Source organism: Artemia franciscana, chromosome 11 (assembly GCF_032884065.1).
Source record: "Artemia franciscana chromosome 11, ASM3288406v1, whole genome shotgun sequence".
In the NCBI taxonomy this organism is placed as follows: Eukaryota; Metazoa; Arthropoda; class Branchiopoda; order Anostraca; family Artemiidae; genus Artemia; species Artemia franciscana.
The window spans coordinates 46,687,430-46,705,854 of NC_088873.1; the positions used below are offsets into that span (position 1 = coordinate 46,687,430).

General features: G+C 34.6%; 1 protein-coding gene across 4 annotated transcripts; it reads left to right on the top strand.

Annotated features, from left to right (window-relative positions):
* Positions 1-327: 327 nt before the first annotated feature.
* On the top strand, positions 328-12,076 carry LOC136033305 (serpin B3-like). 4 transcript variants are annotated; one of them, XM_065714076.1, is made up of 3 exons: positions 328-466; positions 5,915-6,800; positions 11,721-12,076. In XM_065714076.1, exons 2-3 carry the CDS (start codon positions 5,915-5,917, stop codon positions 12,014-12,016), a joined length of 1,182 nt encoding a protein of 393 aa, XP_065570148.1. In that variant the 5' UTR covers positions 328-466; the 3' UTR covers positions 12,017-12,076. The 4 variants fall into 4 exon arrangements, with proteins under 4 accessions (XP_065570148.1, XP_065570149.1, XP_065570150.1 ...); XM_065714077.1 differs by having other exon boundaries at positions 439-709; XM_065714078.1 differs by lacking the exon at positions 328-466 and adding an exon at positions 3,316-3,373.
* The last annotated feature ends 6,349 nt before the right edge of the window (positions 12,077-18,425 follow it).

Here is an 18,425-nt window from a genome sequence, read left to right on the forward strand (position 1 = left end):
ACATAATTGCAGTCGGAAGGCTGGGAACCGATAAAAATTTAGTCCTCCAATAAATCTTTTTGCCCCTAAAACCTTACAGTTGGTGCAGTTTTTGACCTTCCGTTGGGGCTCGTTTCCTTAAAACACACCTCAGGATCCGCCCCAGAGTGCAGAGAGATTTGCAGCTCTTTCATGGAACTTGATTTTCTCATTTAATTTATGGAAAGTTTTTTTAGTGATGTAACTGACTTGATAGCAGCCCCAGGAAATAATAACTAAAAAATGGGGAAGGATAGTGGTGGAAATTCCCATGATTTCATGTAAAAGAACATCCAAAGAGATGTTATGACGTAGTGGTGAATCAAGAAAAACTAGCTTGAAGGTCTTACTCCCTCGAGCTGAATATTCTGGTTTTTCTAAGTGGCAGATATACTAAATTTGTACATTAACATTTAGTTACCTTTATAAGTTGAATGCAATACGCAGAGTAAGTCCGTTTTGGCGTTCACTATTACTTAAAGGACTTGTGAAATTATTTTGGATAATAAAGTTTGGAAATATAGGCAGTCCATCAGATAGGTGTTAGGTCTCTGCGAAAGTTTTTGATTCATGATTCAATCGGAGGAAAGGAGTTGACTTAAGAAATCTTGTCGTAAGCTCTAATTAAGCAGCGAGGGTATATTTGCTTTTATAAGTTGATTGAACCGAGATACCAGGAACAATTTCAAAGGTAGGCGAAACAGCAACCATCTTCACCGGGTTTTTTTCTTTAACTACTTGCAAATCATGACATCGCAAACCCACACGAGGTTAATGGAGTGTGATGACTCCATTCTGTGATGGTTTTCAATCTTCTTTTACTTCATTCTTCTCAAGGATTTACTATTTAATCACACAGATAAAGTTCATTCGCTACTTGTGAATTATTGAAAACAAACTCAAAACACGAAGTTAGGTTAATCCTAATGAAAAATAGCAAAACACGATAATACAATATTATTTTAGAAACAAAATTATGAAAACCTAATTCAACCACCGGTAAATTTTTCGTTGTTCATATTACGGACTTACGAATAAAGTGAACATACCACTTGATGCCTTTTTTTAGCTCTGTACGAATTTAATAATCGCTTCTATCACAAATTCAAATTTAATCCTTTTTGAACTATTGAAAATGACCAAAATATTTCTAGTTTTTAGGTAGGCCTATGAAAAAGACTTAAAATGGCATAACCTAACCTGAGCTAACCATTCCACACCTTCTTCCGTCTGCTTTTTGTATTTTCGATATTTTATCGGAAGCGCAGTCTCTAATATGATCAACGAAAAATTTACAACTTAACCTATCCCCCACCCCTAATGTGTTGATATACACAGCAAATTATACAAGTCCAATGCATTTTGTCTAAGTTAAATGCATTGCATCATCCATCACTCGGTTTTTTTAGCTATGAAAAGAGCATAATTCTTAAATGTGTTTCAAATAATCAACAAGCGCCGTTAATTCTTCATTTAAGTATTTTCTTGTAACTTCTACTTGCAGCTTTTTCAGGTACATGTTTAGTTCTTTGATTCCAGGCAGTTTACCGAAAAGCACCCCTTTTTTCGATCTTTCATCACTCATTCGCAGGCTCTTTCTCAACTCCAAATTCTCAATAACTCTGACTTCTTTCTCAACCCCCCCGCTTTTTATTTCACTGGTTATGATTGACGCAGGTCCTCTGTTGTTTCTTTGTTTGATATAATATTGTAGTATATGCAGGAAAAAGATGGATACATGTGGAAGACGATGGTCGCTTCTAAAATCCACGCGCTGCATTGGGCAAAATAGATAAAATCACCCTTTATAAGTATATTAACCATATATTTATAAATTATTTTTGAGACCGCACCGGCTAATCATGACAAAACGAAAAAAAAACGTAAAGAAGAGAGAAACGAGGATAATAACAGCTAGTGAAAGATTGAATTGCCATTCACTATTTTACTTTTTATTCAGTTACCCTTTCACCATTGTTTGGAGAAGGTCTTCTTATTTTAGTTTCTGTGTTTATTTTAAAGTTTGATTTTTATGTTACCGTTTGGATCTTAATCGATATTTTATCTTATTGTTTTGCACTGAGGACGGGCGATTGACCGAAATATTTGCATTGTAACCTACGTTTCTCACTTATTGCTATTAACCTCATTTCTCTCTTTCTTACGTTTTTTTCGTTTTGTCACATATTTATATATGCATACACACAAGCACACACACAAACATATATATATATATATATATATATATATATATATATATATATATATATATATATATATATATATATATATATATATATATATATAAAAAATAAATATCATCATGGCTCGATTCTTTGAGATTCTTCTAAGACCTTGGGATTTGTTGCAAGCAAAGTTTGGGTTATTATTAAACTCTTTGTTGCAGGCATTTAATAACTTATTTTAATAACTTAAGTCTAATAACAAAGCATTTCTATGGGTATTGGAGTGTATATGAATAGTCTTTCAGGTCTATCACACTTTTTTTCACAGGACACATAAGTATGAAACCTTATTTCTAACTGGTGGATTATTTTAGCTGCCAAATCATAGACCAGTTTATGTTCTTACATGAGGGTTTCAAGCTATCCAATTGCCATGCTACCGAATGATATCGTTTGAAGCTATCGAATGATTTCATGTGATATGTTTGAATTCAATTGACATTAACCTACCAAATACAGAATTAGATGTTCCTACTGTGAGACTCATTAGCTTTTTTTCACCCACGCCTTGCTTTCAAGTCCTCTGATAATCAAAATTTAATTTTCGTTAACATTGCCCAAAAATTTTTTTTTTAGATGTTTATAACAACTTTTCTTTATTAACCATCAAAACATGACTTCCATCACAATCTTTTTAGAAACACTAGGGGAGAGCGGTAAGAGCAACTTTTTTATTCTTTTCCAAGGGTTTGGCCAGTCTAAAATTTGATGTTTATCTCTGAGTGCCACTGGGCTTACCATGCTCGCCATTTTGCATGACGCATCTCACACCTTCACCACTCATGGCATGCGCCACCTGGCATTCACGTTTGTTTGTAAGTGTGTAAGTCCTCGTTTCCGTTTTTAGCACATATTCTGTGAATTTTTGAATGTTCAGAGGAGCGTTTGCCCCCTGGATTTCTCCCTTGTGCCCAGAAGCTACTTGGTTGAATTGATGTGTTCATAATAGTTTATATTATAAAGGAAGCGCCTGACCACCAAATGACAGGTTTATCTTTTTTGTGGCATAACTATTGAGGGTTGCCAAGTTTTCGTAGAATATCGTTACTTCCTTTTCGAAATTTTGCTGCGGTTTATTTCTTTAATTGCCTAGTCTTCTATTTGGCTAAGTATTGTGAATTTGTGGATATTAACCGACATGCACTAATGTGGCGCACTAAGTTATTTTTCTTAATATTGATTGCTTATCTTCAAGAAACTATAAACTAAACACGCAAAACACCGTGTTTTAACTCCTGTCCTTTTAAAGGCTCAGGCCAGGGGCTCTGAGGTCCATTTTTATGCCCTGATCCTGTCTAAAGCTTTTGACAGTGTTTCTCGTGCTCAAGTTATGTTTTCCCTTGTCAGTTATGGAGTCAATATTTCTGTCGTTGAGTTCTTCAGTTTTGGTATAGTAATAGCCATGTTCGGCTAAAGTTTCACTCTAATTTTTATGGGAATATTCCAATCGGTTCGGGAGTGCGTCAAGGTGGTGTTCTTTCACCGTATCTTTTCAGTATTTGTATCCACAGTGTGCTATTCAAAATTATGCCCTCTCTTTTTTGTGATTTGGTAAATGTCTCTTATATTGCATATGCGAATGATATGCTTCTTTTAAGCCGTTCTAGATCTAGCCTCTCGAATTCCGTGTCATCTATTTAGAAAGATTCCCAAAATGTTAGTCTGTCATTGAATATTAATAAGTGTGAGTACCTAGTCTCTAATGGAAAGTCTATGCCCATTTGTCTTCCGTGTTCTAACTTCTCCTTCCATTGTTTCTCTGATTTACGGTGGTCAGGCCTTAATATTTGTTTGAATCTATTAATTTTTAGGACCAACATTGTACGGGATGTTAAAGAAAAACTTAAAGTGGGTTATGGTAAAATAGTGGCTAATCGTGGTCATTATTCTCGAAAGTACTTGCACTGCTATATAGTAGCTTTTGTAACCATTCAATACTTTTCCTGTATGGTATTTCACCTATCCTGAAAAAAAGGATTTGGCTGAATTGCGTATATTATATTTCCGCTATTGTAAGTTTCTGCTTTTATTTATCCCGGTCATATAGGAGCAAGAAAATAATTTGGTTTTTCGAGGCTTCTGACATTATTACTTCTTTGCGGAAGTTAGGCTCAAAATTGGAAAAGGATTATGTTTTTCCTCTAGGCCTCTTCCGCCCCTTAGTTCGTTTATTTATCCGTTAGTTTTCAATTGTTTTCGTTTTATAGTTGGGTTATCTTTTAGAGATCCTTTTGTTAGTTGAGTTATAATTGTGTTGTATGTGTTTATCTCTCGTATAGTTGTGGTATTTTTCTCCACTTTTATTTATTTACTCCACTTGTCTTGTATTTTTGTGGGTTAAAAATAAATTATTATTATTATTATTATTATGTCTGTGTTCTTCATTCGGAACATTAGCGTGATTCAATGCCTTCTCGAGGTAAAACCCGATAAAAAGTATGTATTAACGATTAAAGATGATGATTCTCTCCCCCCTTCTTTCTAATTAAATGATGATGAGTCTTCTACCTAGTTTTGTTTTTAAGGACTCCTTAGAACAGTTAGCCTATGCCCCTCCCCAGGAAGACCAAAATTAACTATATATGTATACATTTGACATTATAATATTAGTAAAAATATAACAATTTTGACAAAGGAATAGTTTTGAATATTTGTCCCTATGCAGAATTAAATTATACACATGATTATGGAAATAGAATTTATCTTGTCGAAACGAAAATACCAACATTTTTTTTTTGGAAGTGGAAGCCACCGCACCTTTAAGGTAATGGTGCATCTACAATTTTTTGTGGGGGGGAGGGGAAGTTTACAATAAAACTTTAAAACTTATCAAAAATTGTTCCCATTTTTGGCATGTACCTTATAGGTTCATCAACATTAAACTTGTCCTTGATCCTTCTGATCCTTATCTAAACAAGTAGGTTTATCCTTAACACCCAAAGCATTGGGCCCAATGCAGGGGCATAGCTCCAGCATTTTAATTGGGAAGGGGGCAAGATGGTTCTAGGCCCGGATATTCAAGAGGCATGGACTATATTATAATTTTCTCTGCAAATTATTGGCGGGGGGAGTGGGGCAACTGCCCAAGCGACGCCCCTGGTCCAATGAATGTAGGGATGCATCTGCCCTCAAAACTATCCAGTAAACTTTTTGCGACTGTACCTTTGATTACGTTTGCCCGTCTGCATGAAAACGGGTTAGTATTTACAGGGGGGGGGATAATTTCTCCTCTGTGTAAAGAGTATTGTTTTATGGCATCCAGTGTGAATGCCTGTGACTAAAGCCGTTTTCCATTTGCCTTTTAAGGCGACGTTAGCCCTGTAGAGTCGAAATTGGTAGCTGATTTAAGTGCACCCAGAAGAAAAGGCTCCAGCCTCACCCCATCAAGATGTACACCATCAAGGAGTGATCAACGGTTATAAGGTTATTTGGAGATCTTTGCCTAAAACAGGAAATGAAGGCGCCACTTAAAATAATTACAATTAGAAAAACTGCCCGTTAAACATTTTTAAAAAAACAGTATCAACAAAATTTACAAACTTTTTGTTTCATGTTTGCATTTTTGAAGGTTATGCTTCTTTTACTTGTTGCTGTTATTTTGAACACTTCACTTATGTATTTGTTTCTAATTGTGCTCTTTTTGTATTTAGATGCTCCCAAGAAATTCTGCTTCATTCATCCTACTTATTGCATCTTTAGTTACGTCACAGCCATCAGTAGAAAAATTTAGTGTCCCAGAGACTATCCTCAGTTTGGCCACTCGAATAAATGCCGCATCTGACAACACTGGCAATTACGTATTTTCACCACTTGGAATTTCAACTGCATTGAATTTACTCCTTCTTGGAGCAGAAGGTGATACTAAGCAGCAATTACGATCATTTCTAAAATACCGACCCGAAGTCCCTGATAACAGAGTCCATGATGTGTTTAGTAACATTTTAAATAAGTTAAATGAAGGACAAGACGAAGTTGAAATTAAAATTGCAAATGGAGTCATTACTCAAAGAGGTCTAGGACTAGAAAGTAATTATGTAGAATCATCAAAGAAGTACAAAACAGAAACAGGAACTCTTGATTTCAAAAATGCTCCCGAAACTGCTCTCAACACCATTAACAACTGGGTAGCTGAGAAAACAAGCAATAAAATAACACAACTACTGGCTCAACCACCTCCTTCTGGAACTAAAATGATTATATTAAATGCTATTTACTTTAAAGGGCAATGGGAAAACCCATTTCCAGTAGAACAAACTAGGACTGATGCTTTTTCTGCCCCAGATGGTCCCACATCTGCTGAGTATATGGTAAATGTTTTAACAGTCCCCTATGCAGAAAGTACAGAGTTGGATTGTAAGGCTATTGTATTACCTTATAAAGGGCTGCAGTATGGTATGCTTTTTTTGTTACCAAACGGTGATGATCCTCAGGCTGTGCAGAAACTGGAGGCAAAACTCTCAGTGCAGTCTATAAATCAGCTTATGGAAGAAGATATGAAGTTCAGGTCAACTACAGTTCGAATACCCAAATTTAAGAGTAAGTACCCTCATATACATATATTTCGTTATTCCAGATTCATTCAATTTGGTTATTCTATAATTTTTTCTAATCGTCAGGAATAAAAAGGACGCGTTCTGGGTGGGTTGTATTCTATTTATGATCATTCTGTCTTCTAAATTTCTGGGATTTTACCTCTTTTGAGAAAAAATCATTTTAAAGCACCAAGGAACATCATAGTAAGATATTAGGGCAGCAGCACCTTTTTGGCATTGTTGCCAAGTCGAAGCTTGAAAATGAATTAGCCCAATTAATTAGATAAAATGCTTTTCGTCCGTACGAAATTCAACATTATCAATATATTGACTACCAAAGACGAACCCATCTTCGAAGGAAAGATAGACCTTTTTGAGCTGTCTGGTAACATATGTTTTTTATTTGATTTTCGTTGATTTTTCACTCACGTCCTTTTTTTTAAATTTACCACCCGCTTTTACCAAAAAGTGCATACTGCATAATATATATTTAATAAAAAAATAAATTGCAGAATTTTTCAATATGGCTGTGTAAGTACCCACTTAACCAGTTCCAATCATCACATTTGCTTCTTGCTGTTTTTGTTATTTTGAGGTAATTCATTTATTTTGTTTTCATTTCACGGATATAGGCATCAAACCAGCCAGGAAAAAGTTTTTTGGTCCTTATTTGGGTTTAGTTTTGTATGTTGGGGAGACGAATGCTCCAAAAACTTTGTTTCTCTTGATCCAAGAATTTGGGGCTCGAAATTTCAAACTTATCAGGGACAGAATTTTTTTGTACCCTGTAGAATTTTTTGTATAACTGTAACTCTGGACCTAGGGGCTGTGGGGGCGATCTCATCACTCGAGGCATATTTATTTAACCTTTCATCTATTTGGACCAAAATTGCTATATAGAAATTATGATTGGATGTCTTTGGGGGTTTGCGGGGATTAGAAAAAAGGGCATGGCAGGTAGGGTGGTTGCCCTCCAATCCCTTCCATCTCTTATAAAATCCACTAGAACTTCCAATTCTCTGTCTAATAAGCTACCTCCATTAAAAGGTGGCCGGGGAAAATAAAAATGAAAGAGAAATACAATGAAGACTTGTGGCTCGATACTGATGCAGTACTATTGCGCTGTTTCTGAAAAACTTGCCTGTTTAAAAGAAGTCTAAATCACGTTAAAAAATTTCCCTTTTCTCTGGCATTGGTGTCTAGCGCCCACTATTGCCCACCACTAGATTTACCTTAATTAATTATTATTAATTAATAAGTAATATTAGTTAATTATTAATAACTTAATTAATTATTAATAACAGCGTCTGCAGCTGCAAAAATAACTTTAACAGTTTTGCCAATTTTCTGTTTCTCTATAGCTTATGCGGGTCAACCGTTAGAACTCAAGCAAACCAATTTGCAGGTGTATTCTGTACTGTTACTAACCTTATTATAATCATGCTCTTAGTAACTAGATGAAAAGTTCTGCAAAATATATCTGTTTCCCGATTCAGGCCAATTTACAGGTGTTCTTTGTACTGTTACTGACCTTAGTGTACTCTAGCTCCCAAGTACCAGATGGAAGGTCTGAATTATTCTGCAAAATAAAATGAAGTGGAATGTCCTGAAACGCACGTTATTGTACTATAATCACCTGTTAGGAACACGTTTTATATTAGCATTCCGAAAATCACCAAGGAGAAAATGAACCAAAATGACATGCAGGGGTTTTTACTCATGCACATTCACTACATTAATTGTGGAAGTTGGGAACAAAGACTAAACTGGCAAAACAAGGCAAAAAAAAACCATATCAGAGTGGCAAACCCATTCCTTAGTCAAAAATATTAAGCAGCAAAATGTCAGAAAGCTATAAAGGTGAAAACTTAAAATAAACTAAAAAGGAGCGAAATAAGATGTGAAAACAGTGGTAACGAACTGTAGTAAGGAGCGACCCGGCTCAATAGTAACCGAAACTCTAAAAAACGGAAGTTTGATACCAATAGCTACATCAGAAGAATCGTATTTTAATGCTGATTTTAAATATATATAAGTTTTATCAAGTTTAGTCCTACTCAAGTTTAGTCCTGAGAAAATTTGCCTTATTTTAGAAAATAGGGGAATAGGGGGAACACCCCCTAAAATTCATTGAATCTTAACAAAAATAACACCATCAGATTCAGCGTATCAGAGAACCCTACCGTAGAAGTTACAAGCTACTATCTACAAAAATGTGGAATTTTGTATTTTTTGCCAGAAGTTAGATCACGGATGCGTGTTTATTTGTTTGTTTTTTTCCAGGTGTAATCATATCGACCCAGTCGTCCTAGAATGTCGCAATCTGGCTAGTTCTAACGGAAATTGAAAGTTCTAGTGCCCTTTTTAAGTGACCAAAAAAATTGGAGGGCACCTAGACCCCCTCCAACGCATAGTTTTTCCCCAAAGTCACCGGATCAAACTTTTGAAATAGCCATTCTGTTTAGCTTAGTCAGGTTACGACTTAATCCCCCACACTCCCCGGGCTTACGTGGTAGGATATTTCCATGGAGGAATGTATTACAAGGAAAAGAATTTCCGTGAAGGGGGCGCAGGATTTTCTAGCATTATTAAAAAAAGGAGAAAATAAATAATTTTTTTCAACTGGAAGTAATGAGCAGCATTAAAACTTAAAACGAACATAAGATATTATGTATATAAGGGGGTTCGTCTCCTCCACAATACCTTTACAATACCTCTTTACGCTAATGTATTTCTAGTAATTTCAACTATTTATTCAACGGCCTTTGTGATTCAGGGGTCATTCTTAAAGATTTGGGACACAATTCAAGCTTTAGTGGAAAGAGCGAGGTATTGACGATAGGGCGAACCCCCTCGTTTACGTAATAAAAAAACACAAAAATAGAGGTTTGTTACGTAAGTTAATTCGTAAGGTACGTGTGTTTATTACTAACAAAAACTTTCATAAGAAAATAAAAAAAAACTTAGTTGCATTTTAAGTAACAAAAAATTGGAGGACAACTAGGCCTCCTCCCCCACTGCATTTTTTCAAAATCTTCCGATCAAAGCTATGAGAAAGCAATTTAGAAAAAAAAATTGATATGCAAATTTTGTTTTAATTATTCGTGTGCAGTTAGCCAAAATCAAAACATCCTCTAATTCAAAAACGTTAAGAAATTAAATAAAAAAACAAGTTTTTTTAACTGCAAGTAAAGAGCGTCATTAAAACTTAAAACGAACAGAAATTATTCCGTAGATTAAAAGGGTTGTCCCCTCCTCAACACCTCGCTCTTTACGCTAAAGTATTTGTTAGTGTTATAAAAAGTAGAGTTTTAACAAAGAGTCAAACTTTAAAAACGAAAAAGACTTTAAAAACTTTAAAAACTTCAAAAAGAGTCAAACGTTACAGAGGTTTAAAAGAGAACATATAAAAAGGGGGAACCAAAGAAACATACGAACATATAACTTGGTTATTATCAGTAACAACAAAAAAAAGAGGAAAACTAACCGTTTATTTTATCAGTAATGAAGGGGATAAGTTTTTTTTTCATACCTGGAGGTAAAGCAACAGATGGAGGACAAGATAGGAACGGGTTCAGAAACAGTACGTGGCAGGTGACATCTGGGTTTGGAGTGTCCTTTGGGGAAAACATCTTCTGTGCGAAGGTTTATTATTGTGTTGTTTTTTTTTTTGCAAAACAGAGGCACAACATTCCTCTCCTGTGCTCAAGAGTTTCCAGCTTGGCCATTTTAAAAGAATGAGTAGGAGTGAGTATGAGGCAACTCATGTCCCAGGGGTAGGAAACATGAAATTAAGTGATATAGAATTTATTTACTCAGTCAGGAAGGATGGGTTACATAGACAGGGAGTAGGGGTCATGAGGAATAAGGAAGCTGATAAGTCTTGTTTAAACTGGGAAGGTATTAATAATAGAGTAATTATTGCTCATTTTGTGACTAAAAAATTTGGGGTGTCAGTTATAGTAGTATATGCCCCTAATTAAACCGACTGATGGAGATTCTAGTGACTCAGATGAATTTCAATCATAATTAAACGAGCAAATAGACAGGGTACTAGGTAGAAATATGGTGTTTTTCTAGGGGATTTTGACTCCCAGTTTAGTAGAAACAGGGATAGATGGTATTCTAGCCTAGGTAAATTTGGTGTAGGAAAAAAAACAGCGTATGGCTACAGACTTTTGCATTTTTATAGGTATAACAATCTAGTTTTACCCAATACGTTTTTCTGTCATAAAATGGCCTATAAGTTGACATGGTATTCACGTGATGGCAAGACAGCAAAGCTTATTGATTATATGATAGTTAACCCAAGACTGGCATGGAAGATAGCAAACCCAAGATACTTAAACAATTTGGAAGAATAGGAGTAAAAGTCTGAAATACAAGATAAGAATATTTGAAGGTACAGTGATGACAGTGGTCAAATATGGCTTTGAAGTATGGGTGCTCCGAAAGCATACAGATTGTTCTGGGTACCCGGCTTAATGACCATATTTCAAACTGCAGGCTATGCAAAAATGTGGTTCAATCCCTGCTTTCTAAGGCTATAATGAAAGAAAGGTTGAGATGGCTAGGGTACTTTCTGCGGATAAAGGATGACAGATTTCCGAAGATTGTCCTTCTTGGCCAACCTTCTAGGGCTAAACAGAAAATATATCGTCCTTTTTCTGGGGCGGGAGGATTCCATAAAGAAAGATTTAAAGGAAATGAGAAACTTTATGGGAGGGTGTAAAGAGAAAAGTTTTGAATAGATTACGATGTAGGAGGAGCGTGCGTAGCTGTGTTGGCCTCAGGCGGCTTGGTGCTGCGGTGAGTTGCTAGTGGTAGTAGTAATAGTAGTATATTTATTATATACACTACTTTGACTTAGTGTATCACACGATAAATATATTATGATTATAAAATAAAATGTGTTCTTTTTCAGTTCGCCAATCTTTTTCTGTTCGTCCTACTCTTCAGCGTGCTGGTGCAGGTGGTATATTCGGCACTGGGGCTAACCTCTCCAGAATCACGAGAGATCCAGTTGTTGTTGATGACATTCTTCACCAAGCTTTTATCGAAGTAACTGAAGACGGTACAGAGGCTGCCGCTGCAACCGGCATTACTTTATCCCGTGATGCACCATCGAAAAATTTCATTGCCAATAAACCTTTTGCCTTTATCATTAGACACAATCGATTAGACTTGTCCTTGTTCCATGGACGTGTTGTTAAACCGTGAATAATATGAATAAATTTAAGTTTTGTTTTTAAAGCTTATGTTATTAAACGTATAATTGGATTTTTTTTGTAATAGAAACGTTTATTTTGGCAATATAACCCAATAGAACATCCTGAAAAAGGTATTTCTGCGCCAGTCAAGTAAGCAATAGTGTATTTCAGTGGATCCTCACAATGGAGAATCCAATTTCAAGCAATAAAATTTTACAAAAATATGAATAACTTTGGGAGAATTTGCAAAAATGAAAACATTTTGCGATACAGACCCGAAATCCCAGCCCTACCTACGGGCCTATTCTGAATACGGTTTTGTAGCGAGAACAGGTGTCTACAAAAAAATATCTGAACTCTACAATTGAGAACAGGTGTCTATATAAAAACATCTGAACTCTACAATTCTCTGTTAATCTCAATTATATTTTTCATTTGGCAGATTCCTTTTAGTTCATAATGACACCAGTATAGGGACGTATTAAGCGCTGTTCAAATATACGTATTAAGAATTAATACACGTCTTAAAGTTAGTTTGCCAGGTTTTACTAATTTCTTTTTCGCGTTGATACACGTCTTCAAATCTATGATTGGAACAACTATACCCTTAGGGTGCAGTGATTAGAAATTAGAATTCTGGGGGGGGGGGTTAGAAACTGTGTCAGCGTACTGCTGCTGATTAAAATTGATGTGACGTCTGTGCGTTAATTTTAGAATAATAATTATATTTTGAAACGGCTAAAGACAAAAATAAACCATAGAAAATTTTTGTTTTTTATGATTGATCTTAATTTTATATATTTATCTGTATTTAAATAGGTTTCAATGTAGCATTCAATTGCGTCATTATCAAAAAGGGGCATTGTTTTCTTTGCGGCGGTCTGAGAAATTTTTTCCATCCGCTTGTTTAGCTGGAATTAGTCTAATTTGAATGTTTTTAAATTTTTCTTTAATTTTGTTTATTTTATATATGAATATTTTTCGCAATTTGGATATAAAGACAAACCAAAGAATTAAACGTTGGAAACAACGGGTCTTTGGCCTGTAGAAAGATAAAGAAGAAAGAGAATATTCAAATAAACCAAATGGATATTTAGTATGTAAGACAAGGGGTCCTCAGCATTGAACATAGGGAAAGAATTTGAGCTATGACCATTTAAGAAAATGAAGGAATCTAAAATGAAAAGAATAAAAAGAAAAAATCAAATTAATATTAACAATAACTATTCCTTGTAAAAAAAAACGGAAGTATGAGCTACTTCTGTCACAAAGCACAGTAGCACTTGCGTTGTAAGTTCTTCAGTCAGTTGTTTCTGTCTTATACTTATAATTAAAGATAATAGCCAAATGTTACAAATAACGAATTAAAATCTTTTAGCGCCTAAATAGATATAGGTAAATCGGCAGAAAAAGTTGGACCTCAATTCAGTGACGACTTTTTATTCTGGAAGTTGAAGTGAATTCATTTTATGATTTGTTACAAAATACAATGACAAACGGAATACAATATAAAAAGAGAAAAAACAAAAAAAGTAAAAGTCACAAGATGGTGCAAACCCGATGATCAAACAGTTTGTGGTAACGAGCTGTAGTAAGGAGCGACCCGGCTTAATAGTAATCAAAACTTTAAAAAATTGAATATGGAATTTTAGGGGGAAAAACTCCCTAAAGTCATCGAATCTTAACGAAAATCACACCATCAGATTCAGCGTATCAGAGAACCCTACTGTAGAAGTTTCAAGCTCCTATATACAAAAATGTGTAATTTTGTATTTTTTGCCAGAAGGCAGATCACGGATGCGTGTTTATTTGTTTGTTTGTTTTTTTTCCAGGGGTGATCGTATCGACCCAGTGGTCCTAGAGTGTTACGAGAGGTCTCATTCTAATGGAAATGAAAAGTTCTAGTGCCCTTTTTAAGTGACCGAAAAAATTGGAGGGCACCTAGGTCCCCTCCCACGTTAATTATTTTCCCAAAGTCACCGGATCAAAATTCTGAGATAGCCATTTTATTCAGCGTAGTCGGAGAATCTTATAACTATGTCTTTGGGGACGACTTACTGGGAGGGGCTAAAAGTTACAAACTTTGACCTGTGATTAGATAAGTAATGGTTATGGGGAAGTGTACAGACGTTTTCAGGGGGATTTTTTGGTTGGGGGAGGGGTTGAGAAGAGGGGGATATGTTGTGGGAACTTTCCATCGACGAATTTGTCATTGGGGAAGAAAATTTCCATGAAGGGAGCGCAGGATTTTCTAGCATTATCCCAAAAAAACAATGAAAAAATAAATATGAAAAAGTTTTTTCAACTGGAAGTAAGGAGCAGCATTAAAACTTAAAACGAACAGATTTTATTACGCATATGAGGGGCTCACCTCCTCCTAATACCTCGCTCTTTACGCTAAAGTATTTTTAGTAATTTCAACTATTTATTCTACGGCTTTTGTGATTCAGGGGTCATTCTTAAGGAATTGGGACAAAATTTAAGTTTTAGTGTAAAGAGCGAGGTACTGACGGGGGGGGGGTGAACCCCCTCATATCTGTAATAAAAACATGAGAATACAAAAGTTCGTTACTTAAGCTAATTTGTAAGTTACGCATATCTTTTACTAATAAAAACATTCGTAAAAAATTAAAAATTCTAGTTGCCTTTCTAAGTAACCAAGAAATCGGAGGGCAACTAGGCCTCCTTCCCCGCTCTTTTTTTTCTCAAAATCATTCGATCAAAAGCTATTAGAAAGCCATTTAGCCAAAAAAATAAATTTGCAAATTTCGTTTTAATTATTCATTTGCGGAGAGCCAAAATCAAAACATGGATTCATTCAAAAACGTTCTAAAATTAAATAAAAAAAAAATTTTTTAACTGAAAGTAAGGAACGACATTAAAACTTAAAACGAACAGAAATTACTTCGTATATGAAAGGAGCTGCTTCCTTATCAACGTCCGGCTCTTAACGCTAAAGTTTTTTACTGTTAAAGTAGAGTTGAGAGAAAGAGTCAAACTTTAGTGTAAAGAGCGGGGCGTTGATGAGGAAGCAGCCCCTTTCATATAAGAAGTAATTTCTGTTCGTTTTAAGTTTTAATGTCCCTCCTTACTTTCAGTTAAAAAAACTTGTTTTTTTTTATTTTAGCACAAAAAAACAGTGCACTTACCACCCTAAAATGGAACACCAAATGAAGCTATCATTTCGTTATTATATGGTTCAATGCTACTTCCAATGACAGGATAAGGATCTAGTACCAAGGGACCAATTTTCAGCAGGTGAAGCGAATTTTAGATATGAAAAGAGTGTCTTGCATATTCCCTCGCGGAAAATCTCCCCAACCCCCATGGGAGTGCAATCGCACATGCCCTGTGCACTTATTATAGATTTAATTGTAGTGATATTCATTTGAATGTTTTGCCTAGTAAACAAAATATAGCATTTCAGTTAGTAAAAAAGAAGAAAAAAAGGTAAATATGAGGTCCTGTCAATAAACCCTACCATGTATCAATGGTACCAATTCGCTCAAGTGTAGGGGGGAGAGTTTTTTTTAAACAAGGCTACAAAGGGGAAGTTGGGTTTCAAACTCTAAGAATCAACTTTTCCCCACTTCAATTGATATTCCTAGCAGGTGCTGATGCTGAAAAATCATGTTCTAGATTTGGGTTGCTTATAATGAATGCCGGAGGGTTTTACAAACGACAAAAATGGAGCCAAACCAACAATAAACACTGCGTAGTAGCAACAGCAGGAGCAGCAGTATTAATAGCAGTAGTAGTATGCACATGTTGCCTTTTTGCCAGTTGAACATCTCATTCATGATGCCCTGGAAGTTTAAGCTTGATAAGATAAGCCGTTCCAAAGATATTACTAATATACCCTTTTGACAATACAGTGTTCGAGTACAACCCTCAGTCTCGGTTGTACTCGCTACAGAAGCAGTAGTTGTAGTTTTAGCACTAGTATTGGCAGTAGTAATAATAGCAGTTGCAATAGTAGTAGCAGTAGTAGTGTGCAAGCATTGCCTTTTTGATCATTTGATCAAAAGGCTTTAAACCCTTATCTTTTCCTGGAAATTCCAAGTTAATACTCTCAGTCATTCCTGATTTGCGCCCTTTTGCCAAGCCATATGCACATAATCTATTTTGGTTTAGTTTAACACTCCCTCACCATTCTCTCAAAGGTCCATCTGAAGGTCCTTCGTCTTTTTGGACACTAAACATAAAACGTGCCCACCTTTCTCAACAACATATCATACATGTAAACAATGAGTGAATAGCATAACTTGCAGCCCTTGTCCCGAGGGTTTGGGAGAGGGGGCTTGTCCTCTCAAAAGATATAGTTACTGGACCTTTCAACTGCGTAATTACGGCTATCTCAAAATTTTGACTAGATGTGGCTAGAGAGTTAATGAGCGTGGGAGGCGGGCAGGTTGCCCTCTGATCACTTTTGACTCTTAAAAAGGGCAGTAGAAGTTTAAATTTTCAATCGAATGAGCTCCCTCAAAAGTTTCTACGATTAATCTTTCTATATTAAGTGCCATGGTCAGAAAAAAAGTAAATACTACATTGTGCCCACATAGCTTTTTACTTAGGCAGCGCTTTTGGGCAGCTTATAATCAGGTACTGTTTTCAGTTGGATCATTACATGACTCTTTGTCTGCTCACTTCAAGTTTCATCACGCCTCTTTAATTTTCTTTAAAAGCATTCTTTTCAATTAGTTTTTGAAAACTGATGTTGTGAAAAGGGGTTGGAGTATATAAGATTTTATGCTTTTACGTTTAATTACGCCGTTCAAGGAGAAAAAATTCTTTTTGTGACCAGTCAATTCGTGAATTGCTACTCCTGAACCATACAAAAGAAAAACAAACTTATTTTGTTAAATAATTAGTCCAAATAATTATATTTGTTGAATATCCTGCCAAGATCATTTTCAAAGTTCAATTGACCTGCTCTGTCAACCTGGAATGTTCATTTGACCCTTAAGGTATTCATTTGACCTATATATGAATATATATATATATATATATATATATATATATATATATATATATATATATATATATATATATATGCCAAAACCCTATGGAATTTGGGTAGAGAATTCTCCTGATGAGCCCTTGTGTTGGGTTGTTGCCTCTGAATTATTTGTCTTTACTGTTTTTATTGTTTGGTAAATGACGACTAATACTTATTGACGACATGACTCCCTGTCCATGGATTATTCTTTATGGTTGATTGTGTATGGCTATGCTGTTTGACCTATGTGGTTGTATGGATGAGTAGGGTTAAGGCCTCATTCAAGTGCTGGTCTGTATTAATCACTAGTTTAGGAAAACAGTTTTCCCTTTCTCCTTCTATCTCCTTTCTTTTTTTTCTTTTTTTTTAATGTGTTTGTGCTGTTGCATTGATGATTTCTCTTTACGTTATATATATATATATATATATATATATATATATATATATATATATATATATATATATATATATATATCTATCTATCTATATATATAAAAATAAGTTGTCTGTCTGTGGATGTGTGGATGGATGTGTGGATGGATGTGTCAGGTGACGTCACCTGAAAAAACTGGATTAGGTGACGTCAAAACTGAAAAAACTAAAAAAAGGCAAAAACTACAAAAAAAACTAAAAACTAATAAAAAAAATAAAAAAGCTAAAAAACTAAAAAAACTATAAAGGTAAAAACCAATAAAAAACTAAAAAAAAAACTGAAAAAACTAAAAAAAGGCAAAAACTACAAAAAAAACTAAAAACTAATAAAAAAAGTAAAAAAGCTAAAAAACTAAAAAAACTAAAAAAACTAAAAAAAGGTAAAAAACTAAAAAAAATAAAAAATAAAAAAAAACTAAAAAAAAGGAAAAAACTGAAAAATAAGCTAAAATAAAGGTAAAAACCAATAAAAAACTAAAAAAAAAAGGAAAAAACTAATAAATGACGACACTCAAAGAGAAAGCGACCAGGACAAAAAACTAAAAAAAAAGGCAAAAACTACAAAAAAACTAAAAACTAATAAAAAAAATAAAAAAGCTAAAAAACTAAAAAAACTAAAAAAAGGTAAAAAACTAAAAAAACTAAAAACTAAAAAAAAACTAAAAAAGGTAAAAACTAAAAGAACTAAAAAAGAAAAAAATAAATGACGACACTCAAAGAGAAAGCAACCAGGACAAAAGGAATGTTCGATTAGCAATCAACAAAGCACCGGGACACAGGGAGTATAAATGACGACCAGGACACAAGTAAAAAAAAAAATTAACAAAACTAAAAAGAAGGTAAAAACTACAAAAAAACTAAAAAGAAAAAAAAACTAAAAACTAATAAAAAAACTAAAAAATCTAAAAATCTAAATAAACTAAAAAAGAAAAAAAAAGGAAAAAAATAAAGGAGAAAAACAAAACTAAAAAACGAATGTATATACAGA